Source organism: Epinephelus lanceolatus, chromosome 13 (genome assembly GCF_041903045.1).
Source record: "Epinephelus lanceolatus isolate andai-2023 chromosome 13, ASM4190304v1, whole genome shotgun sequence".
Lineage (NCBI taxonomy): Eukaryota > Metazoa > Chordata > Actinopteri > Perciformes > Serranidae > Epinephelus > Epinephelus lanceolatus.
The window spans coordinates 10,542,742-10,566,343 of record NC_135746.1 but is presented as its reverse complement, the minus strand read 5'-3'; the positions used below and the strand labels follow the sequence as shown (position 1 = coordinate 10,566,343).

At 42.1% G+C, this 23,602-nt stretch overlaps 2 protein-coding genes across 3 annotated transcripts in view; both read right to left on the bottom strand.

The window, feature by feature from the left end:
• Positions 1–212: 212 nt before the first annotated feature.
• On the bottom strand, positions 213–12,947 carry LOC117270805 (cleavage and polyadenylation specificity factor subunit 3-like). The gene is made up of 18 exons (XM_033648699.2): positions 12,767–12,947; positions 11,582–11,645; positions 11,401–11,498; positions 10,849–10,977; positions 10,523–10,700; positions 10,329–10,418; positions 10,064–10,214; positions 9,316–9,491; positions 9,066–9,224; positions 7,384–7,530; positions 6,995–7,147; positions 6,777–6,885; positions 5,822–5,920; positions 4,884–4,978; positions 4,685–4,772; positions 2,733–2,799; positions 2,112–2,208; positions 213–997 (listed from the first exon to the last, which is right to left on the bottom strand). The coding sequence occupies exons 1-18, from the start codon at positions 12,835–12,837 to the stop codon at positions 908–910; spliced, it is 2,061 nt and encodes a 686-aa protein (XP_033504590.2). The 5' UTR covers positions 12,838–12,947; the 3' UTR covers positions 213–907.
• A 1,473-nt stretch (positions 12,948–14,420) lies between these two features.
• Positions 14,421–23,602, bottom strand: part of asap2b (ArfGAP with SH3 domain, ankyrin repeat and PH domain 2b) — a 35,015-nt gene continuing 25,833 nt past the window's right edge. For both annotated transcript variants that reach the window (XM_033649096.2, XM_033649097.2), the window contains 13 exons: positions 23,260–23,354; positions 22,971–23,160; positions 22,739–22,824; positions 22,384–22,499; positions 20,699–20,766; positions 20,425–20,532; positions 20,114–20,345; positions 18,835–18,939; positions 17,807–18,089; positions 17,454–17,512; positions 17,073–17,137; positions 15,461–15,580; positions 14,421–15,336 (listed from right to left, as the gene is read on the bottom strand). In XM_033649096.2, the coding sequence (XP_033504987.1) occupies positions 15,262–15,336; positions 15,461–15,580; positions 17,073–17,137; positions 17,454–17,512; positions 17,807–18,089; positions 18,835–18,939; positions 20,114–20,345; positions 20,425–20,532; positions 20,699–20,766; positions 22,384–22,499; positions 22,739–22,824; positions 22,971–23,160; positions 23,260–23,354 (1,602 nt within the window). In that variant the 3' untranslated portion in view covers positions 14,421–15,261. The remainder of the gene's footprint in view (positions 15,337–15,460; positions 15,581–17,072; positions 17,138–17,453; positions 17,513–17,806; positions 18,090–18,834; positions 18,940–20,113; positions 20,346–20,424; positions 20,533–20,698; positions 20,767–22,383; positions 22,500–22,738; positions 22,825–22,970; positions 23,161–23,259; positions 23,355–23,602) is intronic.

Sequence of the window (23,602 nt, the reverse complement as noted above, 5' to 3'; positions counted from 1 at the left end):
ACGGAAGACAGAAGATGCCAAAATCGAAAAGAAATAAATACAGAAATTTTTTTTAAAATTAAAATGCTATTAAATATACCAAAAATAACAATAAACACATTTACATATTAATAAAATAACAATACACACAAAAGTAAATGAATATAAATGTTAGTACAAATGAAAAAAAAAATAAAGAAGCAAAACAGAAATATTAATTTATATTTCTTAAGTATTGTCTACAGAAATTTTTATTATTATTTTTGGTACATTCATGTCATTATGAATTATTTCATCTAATAAATAAATTGCCTTTGCTTTGTTCCAGAGCTTTTAATCATCACATGGTTTTCATCAATGGAGATCAGTCAGTCGTCATGGAGACAACATCCGTTAACAGGCTGCTTAGCAGCAGTTATGACCTCAGATTTTTGTGTTATTATATTTTATTATCCTTGATTTATTAAAATTCTGTTTAAAGCTCCAGAATAAAAAGATAATTTTGTCTTTCTATTTGTTTTCAAAGATGAAGAATAAACTTTAATGTTTTAAACTGTAGAGCTGAAATCATTAATCAATTAACTGATTGATTGATAATGATGATCTAAAATCTAAAATCTAGATTTGTTGTCAAACATCACAGCGGAAGGAAACGTTCATACACTGATAATAAAACTGTTGTTCAAAGAATCAGCTGATAAACACCAGAGTGGACAAACATTTGTTTATTTTGTTGTGATGTTTATCAGATACACGGAGTAGAAAAAGGTGATTGGTCCGTCAGCTGCAGGAGGAGGAGATTCCTTTGGAATCAGATTTCATACTAAAAGATCGTCTTCATTAAAAGAAGAAAAACATCAAAAACATAAGTCCGTCATCAGCTTCCTGTGGACAGCTGGCTGCCGCCCCCCTGCTGGTGACATCACACTCAGAAGGCGGGGCTGAGGGCATCGTGGAGACGGTGGACGGCGACCTCCACCATCTCCCTCAGAGTCTCATCCTCAGTACACGTCACCGTCTGGAGACAGAGGTCAGATGTCAAAAGGTTAAGGGCATTACGTCATTTACTACATCACCTGTGTCCTGACAGATGCCGTGTGTGTGTGTGTGTGTGTGTGTGTGTACAGTCTAATGAATCTTCTTCTTCTGTGGTTAGAAACACATCAGTGAGCCACACACACTGTCCTGCTGACACAGATACTAACAAGATTAATGTGGATTAATCCGCCTTTGAAAATAGTCCCCAACCACTGTGGACACGTCAGAGGATGCAGCCCATTGTTTACCTGATGATGTCACACTGTGGACAACAAATCTGTGATGACATCAGCAGGAGGAGAGCTAGTTAACATTAGCTGTTAGCAGCTAGTTAATGTAAACTGTTAGCAGCTGGTTAATAACGTTAGATGTTAGCAGCTAGTTAATGTTAGCTGTTGGCAGCTCGCTAAACTTAGATGTTAGCTGTTAGTTGTTAGCAGCTAGTTTACGTTAGCTGTTGGCAGCTAGTTATATTTAGCTGTTAACTGTTAGCAGCTAGTTTACATTAGCTGTCAGCAGCTGGTTAACGTTAGCTGTAAGCAGCTAGTGAATGTTAGCTGTTGGCAGCTAGTTAAACTTAGTTGTTAGCTGTTAGTTGTTAGCAGCTAGTTTACCTTAGCTGTTGGTAACTAGTTACAGTTAGCTGTAAGCAGCTAATTCATGTTAGCTGTTGGCAGCTAGTTAAACTTAGTTGTTAGCTGTTAGCAGCTGGTTAATGTTAGCTGTTAAAGTGAGTTGCTAACAGCTAACATATGGTTTTATTTTGGATCGATAAATGAAGGGTAATGTAAACAACAACCATCTGGGCCTTGAGGGGAAATACCGACATAATTACAACAAAATACGTAGTTTGTCCAACACGTTAGGTAACAACATCACGATGTGATGACACAGAAACCTGAGCTTTCTACTTCTGAGAGAATAAATGCTCCAACTGGATCATTTAAATGACAACGTCCCACTCACGTCACTGTTTCTGATTGTCTGATGAAACTACTGATCTGTGTTCTTAAAGATCTCTGAGCTGACAGACAGACAGACAGACAGACAGACAGGAAGTCAGATGGGACCTCTCACTGTGTTCAGGTACTCACTCTGGTTTCGGGGTCGATGGACGCTGTGACTCCGTCCACAGTCACACTCAGGTTTTTACCGTCTGTGAAGTTGACGCAGTCGTCTCCGAACATGTCGCTGCAACACAAACATCAACAGTTGGGACGCGTCTAAAACTGTAACTGTAACCTGTGATGAGCTCTTATTCTGAAAATCACTGCATCTCTAAACACACTTCCTTCCTCAGCTTCGACAGTAAACATTTCTCAACAAGCTGTGAAAACAAACTTCAGCTTTCATGACAAACATTTTTAAAACTAAATTTAAATGTAATAAATAAAAAACAAATAAAAACATCCAGACCTGTATCACTGAGAGTCATAGACCTCTGACATCATGATGTGTTAAAGTAAAGTCAGACATTATTTATCGATCAATCAATAGTTTCCTGTCGTACTAAATCGCTCTCACAGAGGGTGCGTTTGTATTATGACGGGTGGAGCGCCAGACGGGTGGAGCTTCAGAGAGGTAACAGACTTTAAATAAAGAGATTAAACCGACTTTAATTGTTTGGTTGTCGTGCTGTTACAGTCAGACTCCACCCGCCTGGCACTGCAGGCAGAGTAAAACAAACGTCCACCAGCTGGGCGAGGTGAACTTACTGCAGCATGAGCCCGAGTCTCTCCACAAACACGTCCATGTCGAACGCTTCTCTCTTCGAGTCCAGAACTGAAACAAATCAAAACATTCAACGTTAATGAGATCTGTGTGTTTACATATAAATATATGTTATCACCTTCGTCTCTGTGTCATCGTTCAGCAAGTTCTTTACATTTAATTCACAAATTAATTTTTATAACAACAGACGGGTCGATCAGCTCCTTAAAGGGAAATTATCATTATATTTAATTATTTTTACATTCTAATTATTATTTAACTTATATATAAATATGTATTTCCCCAGTTTTTTTTTTCTCCAAACTGTGTAATTCTGTATTTCTTGGTTTTTATTGGAGTATTTTTCACAGACTGCTCCGTCTGCTTCCTGCTGTTATTTATCTTTTCTTGTGTTTTTCTGTATAATCTTACTTTAGTTCTTTTCTCCTTTTTAGGAGTCCAAGCCCGCGGGGCCTGGGGAACGCATATGCAAGCAGACCAGCGGTTACAGGCTACACCATGCAGGGGAGGGTGGTGCAATTTGGAGGGTTGGTCTAGACCCCTTCAGGGACCTCAGACGCAAACAATTACACATGTGCACCTGCAGGGGGTGCTACAATCAAGGCCAAAGCGCTTTTGTATATAACTCCTACACCGTATGTCGCAGATTCAAAAGCCTTGTATCCATGGATTCCCTGAATGGAACTGCATCGCGTGTCCATGGCCCCGCCCACTTCTGCCTAACTTTTTCCCGCCAAAAATTGCAAAAAACTGCAAAAACTGCAAAACCTACTTTTTCGAACTGCTCCTGGAGATTTTGTTCAGACTTTATGAAACTTGGCACCTACACTCACAAGATGGACCTGATCTAAAGTTATCAAAAGAATTTTGCCCGGTCAAAAAATGTGCAAATTATTAACGAACACATTTTGTAGCTAGCTATAAAAATGCAAACTTTTCCGTATCTTTGTCAAATTAAAAGCTATCAAAACCAGAGCTGAGATCCTTAGTTAGTATGAGACTGTGAGGGTGTGAACCGAATTTGGTAAACATCGGCCATTAACATGGAAGTTCTGACACAGGCCCCGCCCACTTCCACTGCACATTTTCTTCGCTAAGTTGTTACACTTCTAAAACCTACTCTTTCGAAGTCCTCCTACAGATTTTGTCAAAACCGCATGAAACTTGGCACGTAGACTCTCGAGATGGACCTTATCTAAAGTTAGCAAAAGAATTTTGTCCAGTCAAAAAATGTGCGAATTATTAACGACAAAATCTTTTTCCTAGCTAAAATACACATATTGTTGCATATTTTTGTCAGACTAAGTGATATCAACATGAAACATAAGACACGTGTTTCAGACATTGTTCAAAGGCTCGATGCCAAATTTGGCTCAAATTGGCCACTAGTTGACGCTATAAACCCAGAAATATCAGGTTTCATTAAAGTTGATCGGATTTGTACGAAATTTGGTGAGCACGATTTGGGATCAGTCCTGAGGCCAGCCGCAAAGCTTGGTAATGATAGGTCAAAGTGGGCGTGACTTATTGCAACAAATGCATTCAGACTTTGGCACTTCCAGTGCACTTTCGATTACGATGAATATAGCAGCTCAGACGTTGGCCTGTGTCCTGAAGCTCGCCCCGAGCCCATCGTCCTTTGGGGCCAACTTTCATGGGCTCCATGGAGCGTGGAGGCCGAGTTGCGCGGGGAGGCTTGGACCACGTTCATAACTGCTTGCAGTTCTATTTTTTTTAAAATTGTAATTGTCTGTTTTTCTCCGTCAGTCGAGGGCAGGTCTGTTCGTATCAGCCTGCAGCTCCTGAAGCATTTCTTATTTTTTCTTTTTTACTATTTGGATTTTATGTTTAATGTTTCAGTTTCATGTGTGCAAGTAAAAAAAAAATAATAGAGTTCCTTCATTAGAGAGTCTGAGCAGGTTGTTTGTTTACTGACGTTTCTGGGCGTTTGGGTTGGACTGGACCTCCAGGATCACTGTGGTGACGGCGTCGGCATACATATCGTTGAGTGGGTTGGCAATCCACTGAGGACAAAGACACATAAAAAACTCAGTTACATTAAATACACAGACTGACAGGTGGTGTCTGAGGCAGCAAAAATCTGGGAACAAAATGACATCTTTAAAATGTCTGACCTCCAGCAGCACCATGCCAGCTTCATGAACCAGAGTGATGCTCTTAAAGATCCTGACGGTGATCTTCTCCGCTCCCTCCACCTGCTCTACGTCTCCTGAAATACACACCAAAATACACACAAAGTACACAGTCAACACTGCAGGAATTCAGCTTTAAACACTTCAGAGTCCTGACTGTTTCTATACAGACGACTTTAAACTAAACTTAAGTAAAATCACACAGTATCATCAGACAAATGTTTTATCAAAGGAAAAGTACTCATAATTACATTTTTAATGATAATTTCTATTTAACAAAGACAGTTCTCCATCATTAATAATTACAATAATAATGATAACAATATATAAATCTGTTGGTGCAGTAAGAAACCTTTTTTTAATTTAAATCAACTTGTTTAAAGATGTTGTACAGACGAGTGAAAACCTTAATTTAAAAAATATTTAAACAAGTGAATTTATACTGAAAACAGCTGCAATACTATAAGGACTCCGTTACAAACGATGCAAGAATTTATGTCATATTTTAGATTTTTTTTTGCATGAAATACAAGCTCAAAAATAATTTTTAACTTAAGCTGTGCAACAAATATAATGCAGTAAATAGTACAAGAGGTCTGAAATGTGTTAAAGTCGAGGTGTAAAGAAACAAATTATAGAAACACTCAGGTGACGTACAAAGTACCTTTAAACTGAACTAAAGTAAAGTACTTAAATTACAGTTGTTGACTTTCCACATGTATAAATATTTTTAATCTTATATTGTGGTGAATGTGAAAATAACTTGGTTGGATACATGAAAACAGGAAATATTTTGGAGTTTAGGTCAAAGTGGTTATGACAAGTTTTCTGGCACCTTAAAAGTTGAATAAAAAAATGTTCTTCTGTAGTAAAGAAACAGAAAGTTACACATAATAAAAATGATAAAAGTCACTTCCTACCTGCGAGGCTGCGCAGCTGACTGACCAGCAGTGAGATGGGGCCGGTGTACGGGATGGCCTGAGTCTGTGTCACTGTGCTCATACACAGATCTGTGTAGTCTGAACAAAGACAGGAGTAAACACACTGAGGAAAACCACAGCACCTGAACACAACACAGTCACCAAACACTGAGGAAACCCACAGCACCTGAATACAACACACGGGATGTGTTAAGGGACGCAGCAAAACAAAAAGACAGGTCTCCTGAACACTAGACTAGTAACATGTTCACTCTGTGGTTAATTACAATTAGTTCATTAATAAAAAGTTCATTAAACAGTTTTTAAGTTTTAAGTCTTGTTTTTTGTTCTGAGTAAATTTCATCGCCTGAGGAAGACCAAGAGACGCTGCTGAAAACTCCAGAAAAGGCTAGTGATTAGACAGCTTTATGAAAATCTGTTGTTTCACACTCAGTCTGCACACTGATTTAATTTACAATTACACGTTGCTATTTATTTACAACATCAGTAAAACAGCTGATCATTAATCTACAAAATATAAATAATTCAGACTCAATATTTATGGTGAACAAATTAATAAATTTTACATCATTAACATTACTTAAAACATGTAGTATTATGGGGTGTTTGTAGCCTGGATGTTGTTGAGTTAGTTTTTGTCTGTCTACAGTGTCTGTCAGTGAACCCATTGTAATCTGCAGGTTACAGGAGTTTCCAGTGGCTCATGTCCTCACAATGCTGAAATGTCCTCACTATGATGGTTTAAAACTTGGTCCTCACAAAGATGAAACAATATAAAAAAGAGTTTAATTTAAGATCAGAACTGCATCTAATGAGCCTTAAAACCAAGTCTGAACATTCACAGTCCTCTGAAGGAGTCAGGACCTGCCAAAATGTCCTCATAAAGACTGAAGTACAAACACACACACAGAGACACAGAGAAGGTGTTACTGACTGGAGAGGTCGGAGGGTGACACGATGTGATAGTTGAAGTTTCTCTTGACGAGGATCCCGGAGACCCTCTGACCCTGGACACACTTCCTGTCAGTCAGAGAGCCCATCACCTGCAGGCAGCAAAGCATGCTGGGAGTTAACAGCGCTGTACAACACAGCTGTATAACCTTGTCGCAGCTGATCGATAAAACTGATCTGATAGAGTGGACTCAGACGAACCTTTGCCAGCTTCTCTCCTCTGAAGGTGAGTGTGACTGCTTCTGTGTTTCGCGGGTTGTGGACTTCAATGTCGACCTCGTCGTTGTCTTCGTACTCGCGGATCAGAGCCGCTTTCAGACGGGCCATCTCGTTCTGCTCGCCGTGGACCAAAATCTGGAGGCACGGAAACAAAACTGACCAGTCTGGAGATGTTGTTGTATAAAATTAAGCTTTAAAGGAGTAAAGTGAACAAATTAAAACAACAGTCAGACACCTGCATGTTGGACTTTTAAAGACGGGGATGGGTATCGTTAGGATTTTATAATACTCTCGTAAGTTCTGCTTTATAAATGTTTCTGCTTGTTGAACAGGCGACGTATAAATAAAGTTTACTGAAGAGGTGTGGTTACCACGTGAGGAGGTTTGAGCGCCCTGATGAACTCGCTGGTCTGCTGGTAGTCAGTGTGAGCAGAGAAGGAGATGTAGTCCACAGACATCTTCAGAGGAAGCTTCTGACCCGACATGGTGGCGATTTCGTCTGGCTCCGTCATGATGTGCTGAAACAAACACGCGTCTCGTCACACCAGACTTCCTGTTTCATTTTGTGTGTGAACCGACAGGCTTCAGTTACAGTTTTGTACTTTGGAGTCACATCACTACGTGTCATGACGTCTCCTTTCATCAAGCTGCTCTGATGTCACAGCAGTGACACTTTAACAAACTGTGGTAGAAAAAATGATGAGATATGAAGGAACATTTGATTGGTCTGTGGTCAGAGTCTTTCACTGTCAGCACGTTCAATGTGAGGAGGCTCTGCAGGCTCAGATAAGATGAAGCATTTCACTGTTGTTGGTGTCAGCTGCTAAGTTTCTGTTTTAGTGACAGGGCTCGTGCAGACTCAGAGAGGATGAACCAGGTGTGTTGACGCTGTGTAGACCTCCTGTTTTTACACACAGAAAATTGATCAGAAATTATTAAGGGAATCAATAAAGAACCTGACTAATAGACCCTTTTACTGTTAGTAAATAGTGTGACGTTTCTGGTGGGCGGTGCCTAGCTGGAGGCAAAACAATTCTCCACAGATATTAGCTAGCGCTAGCTAACAAGTTGTGTTGTCTTGTTTTAGACAATGGAGGAAGATGATGTGATGATGCTGTCTGAATGTACCGTTGGGTTATCCAGAGCACCGCACTCTCAGAGTGGCAGAGCGCACTCTGGAGACTCTGTCTGCGGAGACGGAGCAGCAGAGCACCGAGTGGAGTGAATGTGTGATTAACTTAACCGCTGGTTCATTCATGTAGAAATATAACGTTCCTTTTCTTCCACCAACAGGGCTCTCATTTTAGTGTAGAGCGTCACACTGAATTTACCAACGCACCATGTCAGGTCACTCTCTCTGGGACCACCAGTGTTACTTGAATAAATAAACACTGACTAATGGGACCAGACTGGCCGACCCGTATGCTCTCACTCAGTGGATGGATGATGTCACAGGAAGCCAATCTTACAAAGGAGGACGACACTTGTTTGTTTTGCTATGGAAGCTAACGTTAGCTAACGTGCTAAAAAGTTAGCGTTACAGAGAAATCCAATATTCCTCTTAATCCCTCCCCAGTTTCTGATGAGGTGGACATGATAACCCTTAATACACATAACGTTATTCATCCCTACAACAGGAAATACTTTTTCCCTAACCTGATATGAGGTGTGCGCTGCACATGTGAGCATTTTTGATGATGGCCTCCGTCCAGTCCTTTGGTCTTATCACATTTAACCATAGTTGTGTTTGTTTTTGTTGACGGGCAGTGGTGGCTGGTTTTGAGACATGACTCCTTCTATTCTGGCTCCCAATCACACAACAAAATGACATTATAAGACTCCTGTGTAGCCTACAGCCCTGTGGGGGAGAGGCAGCTTTACCTCCAGGTGATAACATGATGTCATTGTGACATCATCATGACGTCTGCCCTGACAGGGTCTATAAGCAAAATCTACAATTTAACTGGTATCAATAAAAACTCCCGTCCTTATGACCTGAGAAAGTCTCTTTGCTCACTTCAGTGTCAGCATCAGTGTGTGGAGCTGAACCCACCTTGGCGAGCGTTCCCTCCACACAGTACCCGGCGATGATGACTCCGTTCCTCCTGTCGGTGCACCAGCTCTCAAACAGCTCTCTGGACAGGCCACTCTGCATCATACCAGGGGACGCCATCACCACACTGGGGCCGATGTCGTCAAAGTGATCCATGCTCTGAAACACACACAGACAGCGTGAGACAGCCTGCTGAGGATACTGGCCGGGATCGAACCTGTGACTGCCTCCACTGAGCACGCTCACTGACCTTGAGGTTGCTGATGTGCTTGAAGACGAAGGGGTTGTTGATGTTGATGGCCTTGCGGATCTTGTCGTTCATGGCGTTGATGTAGGTCTGGTACACCGCCATGCATTTCCTGGCCAGAGACGAGGCGTAGTAGATGGGGATGTCGTGGAGCTCTGGGTGGTTCTGCCAGTACTCATCTTTTCATACACACACACAGAGTACAATTAGTACACATAGGTTTCAGAGATTTTGTTTTGACCACACAAAGAATCATTTACTTTGATTAAAAGTTTGTTCTTGGTCTTGAAATCAGACTCGTCTCTACTGAGGGTCCATTGTGTCGCTGTTCTGGAGCTTTTGATCAAATCATTCCGTCTCTCTCAGCAGATGGAGTTTTGCTCACTAGTTGTGGAACTGTAGACGTTTAAATTTCCATTCTCCTGAGCACTCCAAGAGCTGCTGAGTTAAAGGGTAAAAATTCTGTATTTTTTAAGCCTGGACTCTATTTTACCATGTTATAGCCCCGTTTCCACCGAGCAGTTCAGTTCAGTTCAGTACAGTTCAAAGTTTCTGTTTCCACAGTGAAAGTTGTGGATGGTACCAACAGAACCGTTCCTTACCGTCCCCATTTTTGGTCCCCCCTCTGTTGGGGTACCCAGCACACAGATCTGGTACTAAAAGGTGGAGCTGTGAACACTGCAGTCTGATTGGTCAGTAGAGGGCGGTCACTCTGGTTTTATGTAACCTCTGTTCATACATCACGTCTCACCCAGAATGAGCAACAGCTCTTGAGCTCGACCCAGAGCGAAGACGGGGATCAGACAGCGACCCTCCCTGTTCACGATGTCGTGGACCGTGTTACAGAAGCGAGCTTCCCTCTCCTCGCGCTTCTCGTGGATGTGAGTCCCGTACGTCGACTCCTGATAGACGGACACACAGGCAGGCAGACAGAGTGACATGCTGGATTTAGATGTAGTGTTTAAATTAAATTTAAACTGATGATGTTAGGAGTGAATGTCAGCAGCTGCACTCACAGTGATGAGGATGTCTGGTTTGACGCTGGGGATCTCTGCTGCCATCAGATGTCGATCCTCCTGACGAGAGAAATCTCCTGTGTACAACAGCTACACACACACAGAGGACGTTAGCACATGTGACACCACAAAGATACAAGATGTAAAATCCGATCTAAAAGCTGGGGGGGACTCAGGGACTGAGCAGGACGCACCTTGACTCCGGCGATCTCGATCATGAACATGGCGGCTCCGAGGACGTGGCCGGCGTGGTAACACCAGAACTTGATGCCGGCTACTTCCTTCACCTCGTGGAAGTTGATGGTCTCGATCTTCTCCATGCTCTCCTCCAGGTCTGTCTCTGAGTACAGCATGTCGTCTGCCGAGATGTTACTGCAACCAACACCACAGCGCTGCTTTACTGCACACTGACATACTATGTTTGACACAGTCCTACCTGACTTTGACGCATTCCTTCCTGACTTTGATGCACTTCCACCTGACTTTGACACAGTCCTACCTGACTTTGACACAGTCCTACCTGACTTTGACGTAGTCGGACAGCAGCCAGCGGTAGATGGCCTTGGTGGCGTGCGTCATGAAAGTGCGTCCTTTAAAGCTGGTCTTCTGTAGGAACCAGGGCAAAGCGCCACAGTGATCCAGGTGGAAGCTGAGAGGGACGAGAGGACAACATGTCTGTTACTAAGCAGCATCCAGGTCCAACATCAACCCTGATCTTCATGGTGTCTCCCCTTAACAATCAAACCTCTGCACCACATCGTCTCATTTGTCATCATCATACTGTCAGCAAACAAGTCATCTTCTCTGATGTTAAACCTGGAGTAAGTTTGGGTTTTAATTTTGTTTCTTTATACAACCAAATATCCTCCAGTGTTTTTAAACCCTCAAACATCAGTATCAGAATCTGCAGGACTGTCAGACAGTCTGAGAAATGATCATATGACCTGTCAGTTTGTTGTCTCAGAGACCTGACAGTGTATCAATGTGTGTGTGTGTGTGTGTGTGTGTGTGTGTGTGTGTGTGTGTGAGTTCTCTGGTTTCTGTGATGATGAATTATATTTTCTGAACTCACTGGCTGATGAGCAGCAGGTCGATCTCGGCCGGATCGATCAGGTCGATGAACGGCAGAGCATCCATTCCCTCCAGACCAGGATGGATCCCACAGTCCAACTAAAACCACAACACACACGCACACGTTTTTACTCGACTCACACACACATGTTAAAGTTCTCAGCTGATGTGATGAAACATACCATAATCTTTCGTCCCTTGAACTCCAGGATGATGCAGGATCGTCCCACCTCCTGTCCTGCTCCTCTGGACACAAACACACACAGAGACGTCGTCACTTTGATGTACAACCAACATCCTGAATCCAGGAGTTAAAACTGTTTCCATGGTAACATTAAGTAACTAAACTCAGCCTCAACACCTCAGAACAAATAACTGGAGGATTTGCTGCCGCCATGCAGCTCTGCCCCAGATGCACTCTTGCCCTCCAAAGAAAATAAAGCCAAACTCTAATAAGAAAATATTCGATTCTGAAACACGTGGTAGGCTGCATGAGCAAGGCATGCCAAATGAGTATTAGCAGCTAATTACATAAGTTTAAAACCTTGTTTAAGTTATGTAGCTTTATTTCTATTTATTGGTAGGGTTAAAAGTCTTAATAGGTCAAGCTTTATATTTTTATTCGCTAAATTAGCCTATGTATGAAAGGAGTTTGGTCTACGGGCAGCAGACAGACGATAACTGTTTACAATCAGAAAACTCCAGGTGAAAAACTTTTTACATAAGTGATGTTTAGCACACATGATCTATGCCGAAAGGAAGAGTGGTCTCTAATGGTGCGTTGAAAGTCTTAAAAAGATCAACTGAATGAAGTTTTCGCCCCTGTTGATGAAAGGATCTACTAAATTAGGCTATGTATAAGCGGAGTTTGGTCTAAAGGCAGCAGACACTGACGCTAAATGGGAACAAAGAGATGTAAGTCGAAAACTTTTTAAATGTGTGATGTTTGCCACATTTCTTGTATGCCGAACCGAAGGATGGCATCTAAGGATTCGTTAAAAGTCTTAAATGGTCAACCATAACATCTTTATGCTGTTAATAATAAAAGGTATCTACTAAATTTGGCTAAGTATGAATGGAGTTTGGTCTGAGAGCCGCTGCCGCAGAGGCTAGCTGGTAACAATAAGTCAAAAGTTGAAAACCTTTTTACATAAGTGAGTTTTGCCACATTTGGTCTTTGCCGAACTGCAGAGTGGCATCTAAGGATTTGTTAAAAGTCTTATATGGTCAACCACAACAAATTTATGTTGGTAGTGATTAAACTTATCTACTAAATTAGGGTTTTTATGAATGGAGTTTGGTGTGAGAGCTGCAGATACGGACGCTAGCTGTTTACAATCAGAGATAAAAGTTGTATTTAAACTCACAGCGGGCGGATGAGCAGTTGGTCACTTTCCTCCGCGGGAACCGTCGTGTCAGATTTACGTTTGGCCGCCATGTTTACTTTAATTAATCTGATTAATCTTTACAAACACTATTAATTCATAACTACTTTGGCAGCGACGCGCTCAACCACAAGTTTCACCCTTGCGTCACTTCCGGCTCCTGCTGAAGACCTGTCCGTGTAGTACAGCTAGTTGTACTTTGGTTCCGCTGTTAGAAAGAAAATGTTCCCCGATTTTAGAAAATAAAAGTCCATTTCTGCCAGACCAGGAAAATTATACTTTAATATTGAAACAATAAAAATAAGTCAAAGTTTGTGTCTTTTTTAGGCTACTTCATATTTTCCCCACTCATTTAACATGATAGTTTGTCTTTAATCAAAAATCACGACAAAAATCTCCTCCCTCATCGTTTGGCAGTTTAACTTCCATATTCACTCATGATACCAGACAGGTTCACCAGCTTCACCTTTCTTTTAAAAACATAAAACATGTTCAGTTCTCTCTCAGATATCCTGGTGTTCAGATATCAAATGCCAAAGTGCACATTATCAAGAGCTTGTTAGCTGTACAGAATTTTAAAAGGAAATGTTTATCTAATTTATATTTATCTATATATCTAAATCTATATTTTCTCTCTCTGTTTTGTGTTTTATGTATATCTTTGTTTTATAAAATTATTGTCCACTGAATGGTTCGTTTTCCTGCGTAGTGAGCTTCTTGTTATCATTGAACTGTTGTATTTTTCTGAACCCTTTGAAACCTGACAGCAAATTGGCTTGGTTTCTTTTAAGAACGTGGGAAGACGGCAAAGAGCAGCAAAAGAAAAGATGACCCACAAAGTTTGCAAGAATTTAGTAAAAAGAGAAAAAAAAGAAATGAAAAGAAAGTTGAAAAACAAACAAACAAGGAAATGAGCTGGAAAAGAGCTTAAAGAAAATCTAATAATTCTGTAATATAATTTTAAATACAAAATAATTGATCATTATAAATATAGTTTTACTTCCCTTCTTTCCTCCTCGCTTTCTTAAAATAATTTTCTAAATCTATTAATTGTTTTGCAATTTGTGGGACATTTCTCACCAAGTTGCTCAGTGACTTTTTCCCTCATGTTTTTGAAAATAATTGCATCAATGTTTTGAATTCTTGCGAAAGGCGTCTGAAACGTCTCAGAGTTAATCCTTCTTTACTTTTACTCCTTTTTTGTGATTTTTTGTTTTTCTCCTCAAATTAAGGTCAGTTTGTATAAACCTGCCGCCACATCTCTTATTATTATTATTCATTTTTTACCATCTGGATTTTATGGAGTTTTACAAAGGAATAAATCCAGCTTCTCCAATGTGAGGATTTTTATAATATTTTTGGGTTTTGGACTGTTGATCGGACAAAACAGGACATTTGACGAAGTCCACTTGGACGAAAATGATAAGTTATTTGCAGTGTTAAAGATTTTTAAAAAAAAGTAAGTAAAGGATACTTGGAGATAGATCTGAGGAGCTGAATTTAAGAGAAAAATTAAATGCATAGTGTGAAAAATGGAGGGTAAGTAAAGAGGGTGGAAAGAGAGTAAAATAGAATATCTGCATGTTTGTGTATAAAATCAGACGTCTGATTCAAAAAGCACATCACACACTGTGTGTTACAGGCGTAATTTCAGGTGTTTTAATGACATTGAGCGTTATAAGAAAATGAAAGTACAATAAAATTAAAAGTTTCCCTTCAGCCAACAGGTTAAAATTAATCATTTCTACCAGAGACAAAAACAATAACAAACACATCAGAGTATTTTTGGGGCTGTAACGTCACAGGTTTGATACCAGCAGACTCTGTTTAACAGTACTCATATATACTCATATGTGGTTTCAGTGGGATGTTGAAGCGTTCAGACAGCAGAGCGTCACACTGACGATGGTGATCAGGTCTGACTCACAGGTGACGTTCCAGTTCATCCCAAAGGTGGTGAGGTCAGGAACCAGTCCACTCTTCACACACTAACTGGGAAACAGGAGCTGTTCTACTGCACCGAGGAACACTGCTGTCTGTCAGGTGATTCTGTGTGCAGCACTAACGTTTCTTTTCATTAGATTTAAGGAGTTAAACCAGGAGCAGAGGGTCGCTGCAGCCACTCAATGTAGATGTTTATATGAAGCTCGATATTAAAACTTAACCAAGTTTCTTTTTTGTCTGCTGGATCCTTTGAAACAAACTCATCCTGACACATTCAGGATCTCCTGGGAAACTTTGTCATCTTGTTTAAAATTTAAAATACAGCTCTGTGAGTTTGTAAAGGTGGAGTCACAGGTGAGTTTGTAAATGTAAAACATGTGAGAGGGAAAATCTGACAGAAGCTGGAACATTAAAATAAAGCAGCTTCAGTGTTTTTGAGTTGCAGTCGTGTTCGTCTCTCAGGTGGATCACTGTGAGTCTTTGTCCTGGATGTTTCGGCTCCAGGTGAGCTGAGTGCAGGTGTGAACCTGACATCACTCTGTGATGAAGTGAACGAAGGTGACAGGAAACACTCCTCGCCTGCTCGGGTCTCCTTCAACGTGACCGACCTGAAACACATCACACACGCTCAAGTCAGAGACGTGAAAAAAGACGTCTTTGGTTCAAACCTGAAAGTTTGGAGGTGATGTAGTGATGATGTATTTCCTGTTCCAGGGGACAGGTGTCACTTACCCACCACTCGCTGTCCTCCTCCCCCTCCACCACGATCACCTCTCCCTCAGCGAACGTCAGCTCGTCTGGATTATCAGCGTTACAGTTGTAGATGGCCTTCACCCTCTGAGGCTTCTGCTTCTGCGCGCGCAAACACACACACACACACACACACACACACACACACACACACACACACACACACACAGAGTAAGTTTTAATTTATGATGGTTAAATGACAATAAATTAACATGAACATCTCAGTATCTGACCAAATGTCTCCCCTTCTGTTCCTGAGATATGATGTTAAAACATGATGATGTCACAGTCAAGCTGGCCTTTGACCTTTTGACCTTCATTATTTTATCCTGTTAGATATTTGTGTCAAATTTGGTCAGAATTAGTGTATGAATTCTTGAGTTGTGGCCAAAAACATATTTTGTGAGGTCACACTGACCTTTGACCTTCAAACACCAAATTCTAATCAGTTCATCGTTGAGGCCAAGTGAACGTTTGCGCCAAATTTAAAGAAATTCCCTACATGTGTTTTTGAGATGTTGTGTTTATGAGAATGAGACGGAAGCAAGGTCATACTTACCATGGCCTTTGACCACCAAAGTCTAATCACTTCATTCCTGAGTCAAAGTGGACATTTGTGCCAAATTTAAGGAAATTTCCTCAAGGCCTTCATGAGATATAAGGTTACCAGAATGCAATGGAAGGGGTCACAGTGAGCTTTGACTACCAAATTCTAATCAGTTCATTGTTAAGTCCAAGTGGATGTTTGTGCCAAATCTGAAGAAATTCCCTCAAGGTGTTTTTGAGATATCATGTTAATAAGAATGCAACAGACTAAGTCACAGTGACCTTTGACCACCAAATTCTAATCAGTTTACTGTTGAGTCCAAGTGGATGTTTGTGCCCAATTTGAAGAAGGCATTCTTGAAATATCACATTCAAAAGAATGAGACGGACGCAATATCATAGTGACCTTTAAAGTTCAGGCTTGTTCACAATTTGTGCCAAATTGGAAGAAATTCCCTCAAGGTGTTTTTGAGATATTGCATTCATGAGAATGAGATGCAAGGTCACACTGACCTTGACCTTTGGACCATCAAATTGTTATCAGTTCATTCTTGTGTCCAAGTTGATGTTTGTGCCAAATCTGAAGAAATTCCCTCGAGGCTTTCTTGAGACATCGAATTGATAAGAAAAAGAGGGATGCAAGGTTGCAGTGACTGTTGAACACTAAAATCTAATCACTTCATTCTTGAGTCCAAGTTGATGTTTGTGCCAAATTTAAGGAAATTCCCTAAAGGCCTTCCTCGAGATATCATGATGACAAGAATGCAACGGACAGAGTCACAGTGACCTTTGACCACCAATTCTGATCAGTTTATCGTTAAGTCCAAGTGCCTCATTGTGCCAGCGAATGTGTCTGCCAATGAGCTGTTCGTATTCATGCAGAGGAACAAAACTGAATGAGTTCCTGTGACATCACTTGTGTTTTTGTTGTTGAGGTTTTGAACGTAACCTGAGCTCCACCGGACCGACCCTCAGTAACAATCTGGAGCTGAGTGTGTGTCAGTGTTGACCTCTGACCTCTGTGTCTCTGTTGTGTTTGAGGACTTACGGAGAAAGTGCTTCTGGGTTTGGGCGTCGGAGGCGTTGGAGTTTGTGGGGATTTGGACTGAGACCCTACAGAGAGAAAATAAACAACAACAATACATGACATCACAGTCAGAGACACGACAACCTGTACAGGTGTGTCTGTATTGGTGACTCGTAGGTTCATCTGTCTCTGAAACTTTTTATTTGTGGTACGATAAGACAGAGATCATTTTTAGTCATATTATTATTTTAATGTACTGATGGTTTTCAGGAAGTTAAACTGTCACACAAACATGTTTTTATTCCTCTGCTGTCACAGGAAGTTCAGATTTCTGCTCAGATCCAGCGATTGAAACCTTTGTTTGCAGATTTAAAATCACTCTGTGTATCTGTGTGTTTGTACCTCGTTTGTCCACAGACGCCGTCCTGACTGGAGGTCTCTGAGGAGGAGTTTTCACTGATCTGAAATCAGACAGAATAAAGTCGACTGATTAATTTGTTTGTTTTAATGTTCAATAAAGCTCATATAAATGAATGGTATGAATCTTTTGAGGCATTTGTCCACAGTCAGTGTGTCATCTACAGGAGATGTTAGTTGGCAGGAAGTTAAACAATGTCCTGCTGGACGGGGGCAGCAGCAAAACATATTCCAGACACTTTACTTCATTCTAACACTTTACCACTAACACTTCATTCTAATACAGTCCAGGACAGTCCAAAACATTCCAGTACAGACCAGTACAGTCCAGTACGTACCCAGAGGGTGATTTAGGGGACTTGGGACCTGGTGGTACTGGTGGTCCTGGAGGTCTACTGGTCTGGTGAAGGGGGACTGGTGGAGGATGGGGCGGAGCTTTGTAGTGGGGTGGTGGTGGGATGGTGGGTGGTGGGGGGATTGGAGGTACTGGGAGGACTGGGGGGAGTCCAGCTGTTGGTGGGGGTGGCAGAGGAGGGAGGGGCGTGTTCCTGACTGACACGGTCTTGGTCTCCAACATACTGGACCTCTTGTTTACTGGAGGAGGAGGACCTGCTGGGAGCACTGGGAGAGGAGGAGGGAAGATCAGGTTCAGATTAATTCGACCAGGAAAACATCTGAAGGACATGGACGCACAGGGGTCATTAAATTCAACGATTCATTTTCTGTTAATCAACTCATCAGCTATTCGACTAATCTACTAAACAGCTAATTGATTAATCAACTAATCAACTAATTGATTAATCAACTAATCAGCTCAGGGCGTCAGTGGCTTAGTTGGTAGAGCAGGCGCCCCACGTACAGTGCTGTTGCCGCAGCGGCCCGGGTTCGAATCCAGCCTGTGGCCCTTTGCTGCATGTCATCCCCCCTCTCTCTCTCCCCCTTCACGCTTACCTGTCCTGTCCATTAAAGGCAAAATGCCCCACAAAATATCTTTAAAAAAATCAACTAATCAGCTAATCGACTAATCTACAAAACAGCTAATTGATTAATCGACTTATCAGCTAAGCTGACTAGTGTACTAATCAGCAATTTGACTAATCGCATCATTGGCTAATCAACTAATCATCTAATCAACTAATCTACTAATTGACAAAACAATTAAAACACTAATCAATTAATGGACTGATCACTGCAGCTCCAGAGTGAAGATGAATCTGAGGAGTTACAGGATGACATACATCAATAAATCAATATGAGTATAAATACAAAGGAACTCTTGTTGTTGGCAGCACAGGAAGTAAAGGACCTGATGCTTTTATTTTGTCAAAAGATAGGAAGTGACTGACAGGAAGTGACTGACACCCACCGTACATGGAGGAGTTCCTATCAGGGGTTAGAGGGTTGGGGGGGTCGGAGGACGACCGCTGTCTCCCGACTGTTTCCATGGCAGCAGGTTTACCGTGTCCTGAACCTGCAGGGGCACAAAACGCATGTCTAGGAGAGTCAGCTGATCAACGATCAAACCATTGATCATGTGACAATGAATGATTAATCATATGAGGTTAACATATTGTGACGTCGTGGTCAAACACCATGTGACTGTAAAGTTTGATTCCAGCGTTTAAAAAAACTCCCTCACTCGTATGATTTTAGTTTTTAGTTAATTTCATCTTGATTATTTCTGTTCATTCACCGAGTCTTTGTTATTTTTAGATTTAGCTTAGCCTAGCATAATTTAGCGTTCAGCTAACATATCTTAGCTTTCTCTAACTGACTTCACTTTATTGCTTTAGGTAATCTTTGTATTTTATTTCATTGTAAAATTTGTATTTTTAATCTTTAGACTAAACCTTTGTTCGACCAGTTTGTTGCTTAAGACACAGCTTGTCCCGACATTTCCTGTCTGTTCACTGTGAAGTGTCGAATAAAACAGACTAATAAAAGGAAAACAATCAGCCTCCTAAAATATGAATTTAAGTTAAAGGCAAAACATCACTGTGGTTCATCTCAAGCTGTTGTTCCTTTATTTTGAAATGTAGGATTCAGTCCCCCTGGAAGGTTTTGATCCCTATAACACAAATTAAGCTGATCTCCTTGAATTAAAGTAGAATCTCATTTTATTGTAGAGCTGCATTTAGCGTATCGATTCTCTGTGTTTATCATGAGGCTGCTGCAGGACTGAAGCTCAGTGACAATCACACACACAGTGACAGGGCAAACTGTTAGCATCACACAGCTTATGTTACCCAACAGTCAATAACAAGTGTAACGACAGAGTCGAGACATTTCAGTGTCAGTGTGAGATTGTTGAGACAGTTAAATGTCTCAGTGTCAGATGTTAGCTGCTGCTGCTGTGTTAGCTCGTGCTAACCAGGCAGAGAGAGCAGGAGGAGAGCAGCTCATGGTGACGGTCCTGCAACACTGTCTGTTGTTGCCTTCCCGTCCTCTTACAATCACCAGCAGATTCTAGTTCTGTGGAAACACTTAACGATCATAAGACCAAGCTTTGATTCCGAAACAGCATCGCAACTAATTTTTCACCTGTGAGTCCTGTTTGTCTTCTGCGTCTCTTTCATCTTCCTTCTTCCTGTAAATCTTTTTGTTAAATAAAGTTTTTTGTGTTCACTGTTGTCGCTGTGTCTGACCTCTGTTGGGTCCTCTGGGCGGCAGTGGGGGTGTTGGTCCTGGCGGCAGGTTCAGGTCCAACATGGTGCCGTAGGTCTCGTTGCTGATCATCATGCTGGGGACCTGAGGCCTCTGTTTGTCCCGCACCAGGCAGGCGGCGTCTCGGGCCAACGCCGCCAGGTTGGGCTGTATGGGGCCACTGCCCGGCATGAAGCAGCTGACCGGACGCTCCTCACGGCGGTTCGGGATGGGCTGCAGGAAGCAGACTGTTACACATCCTACACATGTCCGTAAGTTGTTTCACACAGAGCAGAAGATAAAACCAGCTGACCTTGTCCTCCATCTCGTCCTCGCTCTCGTCCATGTCGTCATTCTGGAGACGCCACTCGTACTCGACGTGAACGTGGACATTAAACTTTCCAGTCTGAGCCTGAGTCAGCTGAAATGTACAAACACTGTTTTCAATACAGGATGAAGGAATCCATCTGAATTTTTAAAATACGGCTGATACGTAGCAGTGACTGTGACAGGTGACAATCAAGAGACAAAAACAAAAAGTCAAACAAACATATAAAAGGATAAAATATAAACATGGAGAGTTTTACCTGTTCTTCACACAGAGTGTGTCGCAGACGTTTGGCGATGTCCAGCGGCGTCTCGCCTGCTTCGTTTGCTGTGGAAACAAATTTAAGATCAAAAGAAGCATTACACTGAAAATTGATTCGTTTAGACACGACTAAAGGTTTGTAATGAAGCTGTCGCCCTCCTGAGGCTGTAACACTGTGAGGCTGTTTCACTGTGAAGCTTTAACACTGTGAGGCTCTTTAACTGTGATGCTGTTTAACTGTGAGGCTGTTACACTGTGAGGCTGTTTAACTGTGAGGCTGTAACATTGCAAGTCTGTTTAACTGTGAGGCTGTAACACTGTGAGGCTGTAACACTGTGAGGCTGTTACACTGTGAGGCTGTAACATTGCGAGTCTGTAACACTGTGAGACTGTAACACTGTGAGGCTGTTACACTGTGAGGCTGTTACATTGTGAGGCTGTTACACTGTGAGGCTGTTTCACTGTGAGGCTGTAACATTGTGAGGCTGTTACAATGTCAGGCTGTAACACTGAGTCTGTAACACTGTGAGGCTGTAGCATTGTGAGGCTGTTTAACTGTGAGGCTGTAACATTGCGAGTCTGTTTAACTGAGGCTGTAACACTGTGAGGCTGTAACACTGTGAGGCTGTTACACTTTGAGGCTGTAACATTGCGAGTCTGTAACACTGTGAGGCTGTTACACTGTGAGGCTGTTACATTGTGAGGCTGTTACACTGTGAGGCTGTTTCACTGTGAGGCTGTAACATTGTGAGGCTGTTACAATGTCAGGCTGTAACACTGTGAATCTGTAACACTGTGAGGCTGTTTAACTGTGAGGCTGTAACATTGCAAGTCTGTTTAACTGTGAGGCTGTAACACTGTGAGGCTGTTACATTGTGAGGCTGTAACATTGCGAGTCTGTAACACTGTGAGGCTGTAACACTGTGAGGCTGTTACACTGTGAGGCTGTTATATTGTGAGGCTGTTACACTGTGAGGCTGTTTCACTGTGAGGCTGTAACATTGTGAGGCTGTTACAATGTCAGGCTGTAACACTGAGTCTGTAACACTGTGAGGCTGTAGCATTGTGAGGCTGTTTAACTGTGAGGCTGTAACATTGCGAGTCTGTTTAACTGTGAGGCTGTAACACTGTGAGGCTGTAACACTGTGAGGCTGTTACACTTTGAGGCTGTAACATTGCGAGTCTGTAACACTGTGAGGCTGTTACACTGTGAGGCTGTTACATTGTGAGGCTGTTACACTGTGAGGCTGTTTCACTGTGAGGCTGTAACATTGTGAGGCTGTTACAATGTCAGGCTGTAACACTGTGAATCTGTAACACTGTGAGGCTGTAACATTGTGAGGCTGTAACATTGTGAAGCTGTGACACTGTGTGGCTGTTACACTGTGGGGCTGTTTCACTGTGAGGCTGTAACATTGTGAGGCTGTAACATGGTGAGGCTGTTTCACTGTGAGGCTGTGACACTGTGATGCTGTAACACTGTGAGGCTGTGACACTGTGAGGCTGTGACACCGTGAGACTGTTACACTGTGAGGTTGTTACACCGTGAGGCTGTGACACTGTGAGGCTGTAACACTGTGAGGCTGTAACATTGTGAGGCTGTTACACTATGAGGCTGTTACATTGTGAGGCTGTAACACTGTAGTGCGTCTGCTTTCAGTCTGTGTGTGTTTGTATTCTCACTGATGGACACTGAAGCTTTTCCTCTCAACAGCAGTTTGAGACACTCGCTGTTGTCTGTCAGACAGCAGTAATGCAGCGCTGTGCTTCCTTTTGCCGTCTGTTTGTCCAGGTTACCACTGAAACACACACACACACACACACACACACACCTGAGTGTTGCTACACACACAAGGACACACACTGACTGAGTGTAAACCTGAGGAAGCTAACAGCTGATTACACTGACGTGACCATGGGGCACTTCCCTGACATTTAATATGGCAAACAATCAATTAATTAATCAAGCAAACAGTTGGCAGATAGAGTGATAACAATATTGATCCTGTGAGGATGATGATGATGATGATGATGTTACCTGTTCTGGGCGAGGAAGTCAACAATGTGGAGGGAGTTTCTGTCGACCATGCGGACGGCCAGGTGGAGCACCGTCTCTCCAGGTTCCTGACAGAAACAAACAGAGGGTGAATCTCTCACTTCACTCTGTCGTGTTTAAAAACTAAAGAGACGTCACAAACATTAATGATTTCTGCCTCAGTTGTTGTTGGTATCTGACTGACAGATGATGGAAGAGATCAGTAAGGTCGTACGTGTTCGTTGGGCTGTGGGATGGCCTCCATTAGGTCCACCCCCTCGGCGTAGACCTGGATCAGAGACAGGATGTCCCTGTTCCTGACGGCCTCGTACAGAACCTGCAGTCTGGATGCAGCATCTGCACAAAGCCGCTGGGCGAAGCGTTTCTCCGTGTACTTCGCTGTGATGTAATCCTTCCTCATCTGCCTGGAGGACGAACCAGAGATCAGAGTGAGTCACTGCGTCATCATTTCATCAGTTTTTACATGTTAGATTTGAGATCACGTCTTCGAGGTCGTCACTCACATGTCACTGGACGGACTAGGTTTGGTGACGCCCTGCGCCGACAGATCTGCCTCCATGATCTCGTTGAAACTGGCATTTCCCACGTTCTTCGCCAACTAAAACACAACATGTCAGGTCAGGTGAGTTCATCACAGCTGCTCCTTAATGAACTTAAATGATCACATCAGCAGCTTCCTGATTGGTTCATTAATTGATCTCAATATAAAGTTTTAATTGAATTAATGTGATCCAACAACACACCTAAAACATCTACTGCCCGACAGACACTGGATTTTGGAGCTGACACCGATATTAGGGAGTAAACTAATATTATACATATAAACTAAACTGTGATAGACTCTGT

Coding starts and splice junctions, on each gene's coding strand:
- LOC117270805 (XM_033648699.2), bottom strand. CDS start 12,837: ATGGCGGCCAAACGTAAATCTGACACGACGGTTCCCGCGGAGGAAAGT. Junction 9,492..10,063: donor AGAGCTGTTGCTCATTCTGG/GTGAGACGTGAT, acceptor GTGTATGAAAAG/ATGAGTACTGGCAGAACCAC. Junction 4,979..5,821: donor TCAGCTGCGCAGCCTCGCAG/GTAGGAAGTGAC, acceptor TGTGTATTTCAG/GAGACGTAGAGCAGGTGGAG.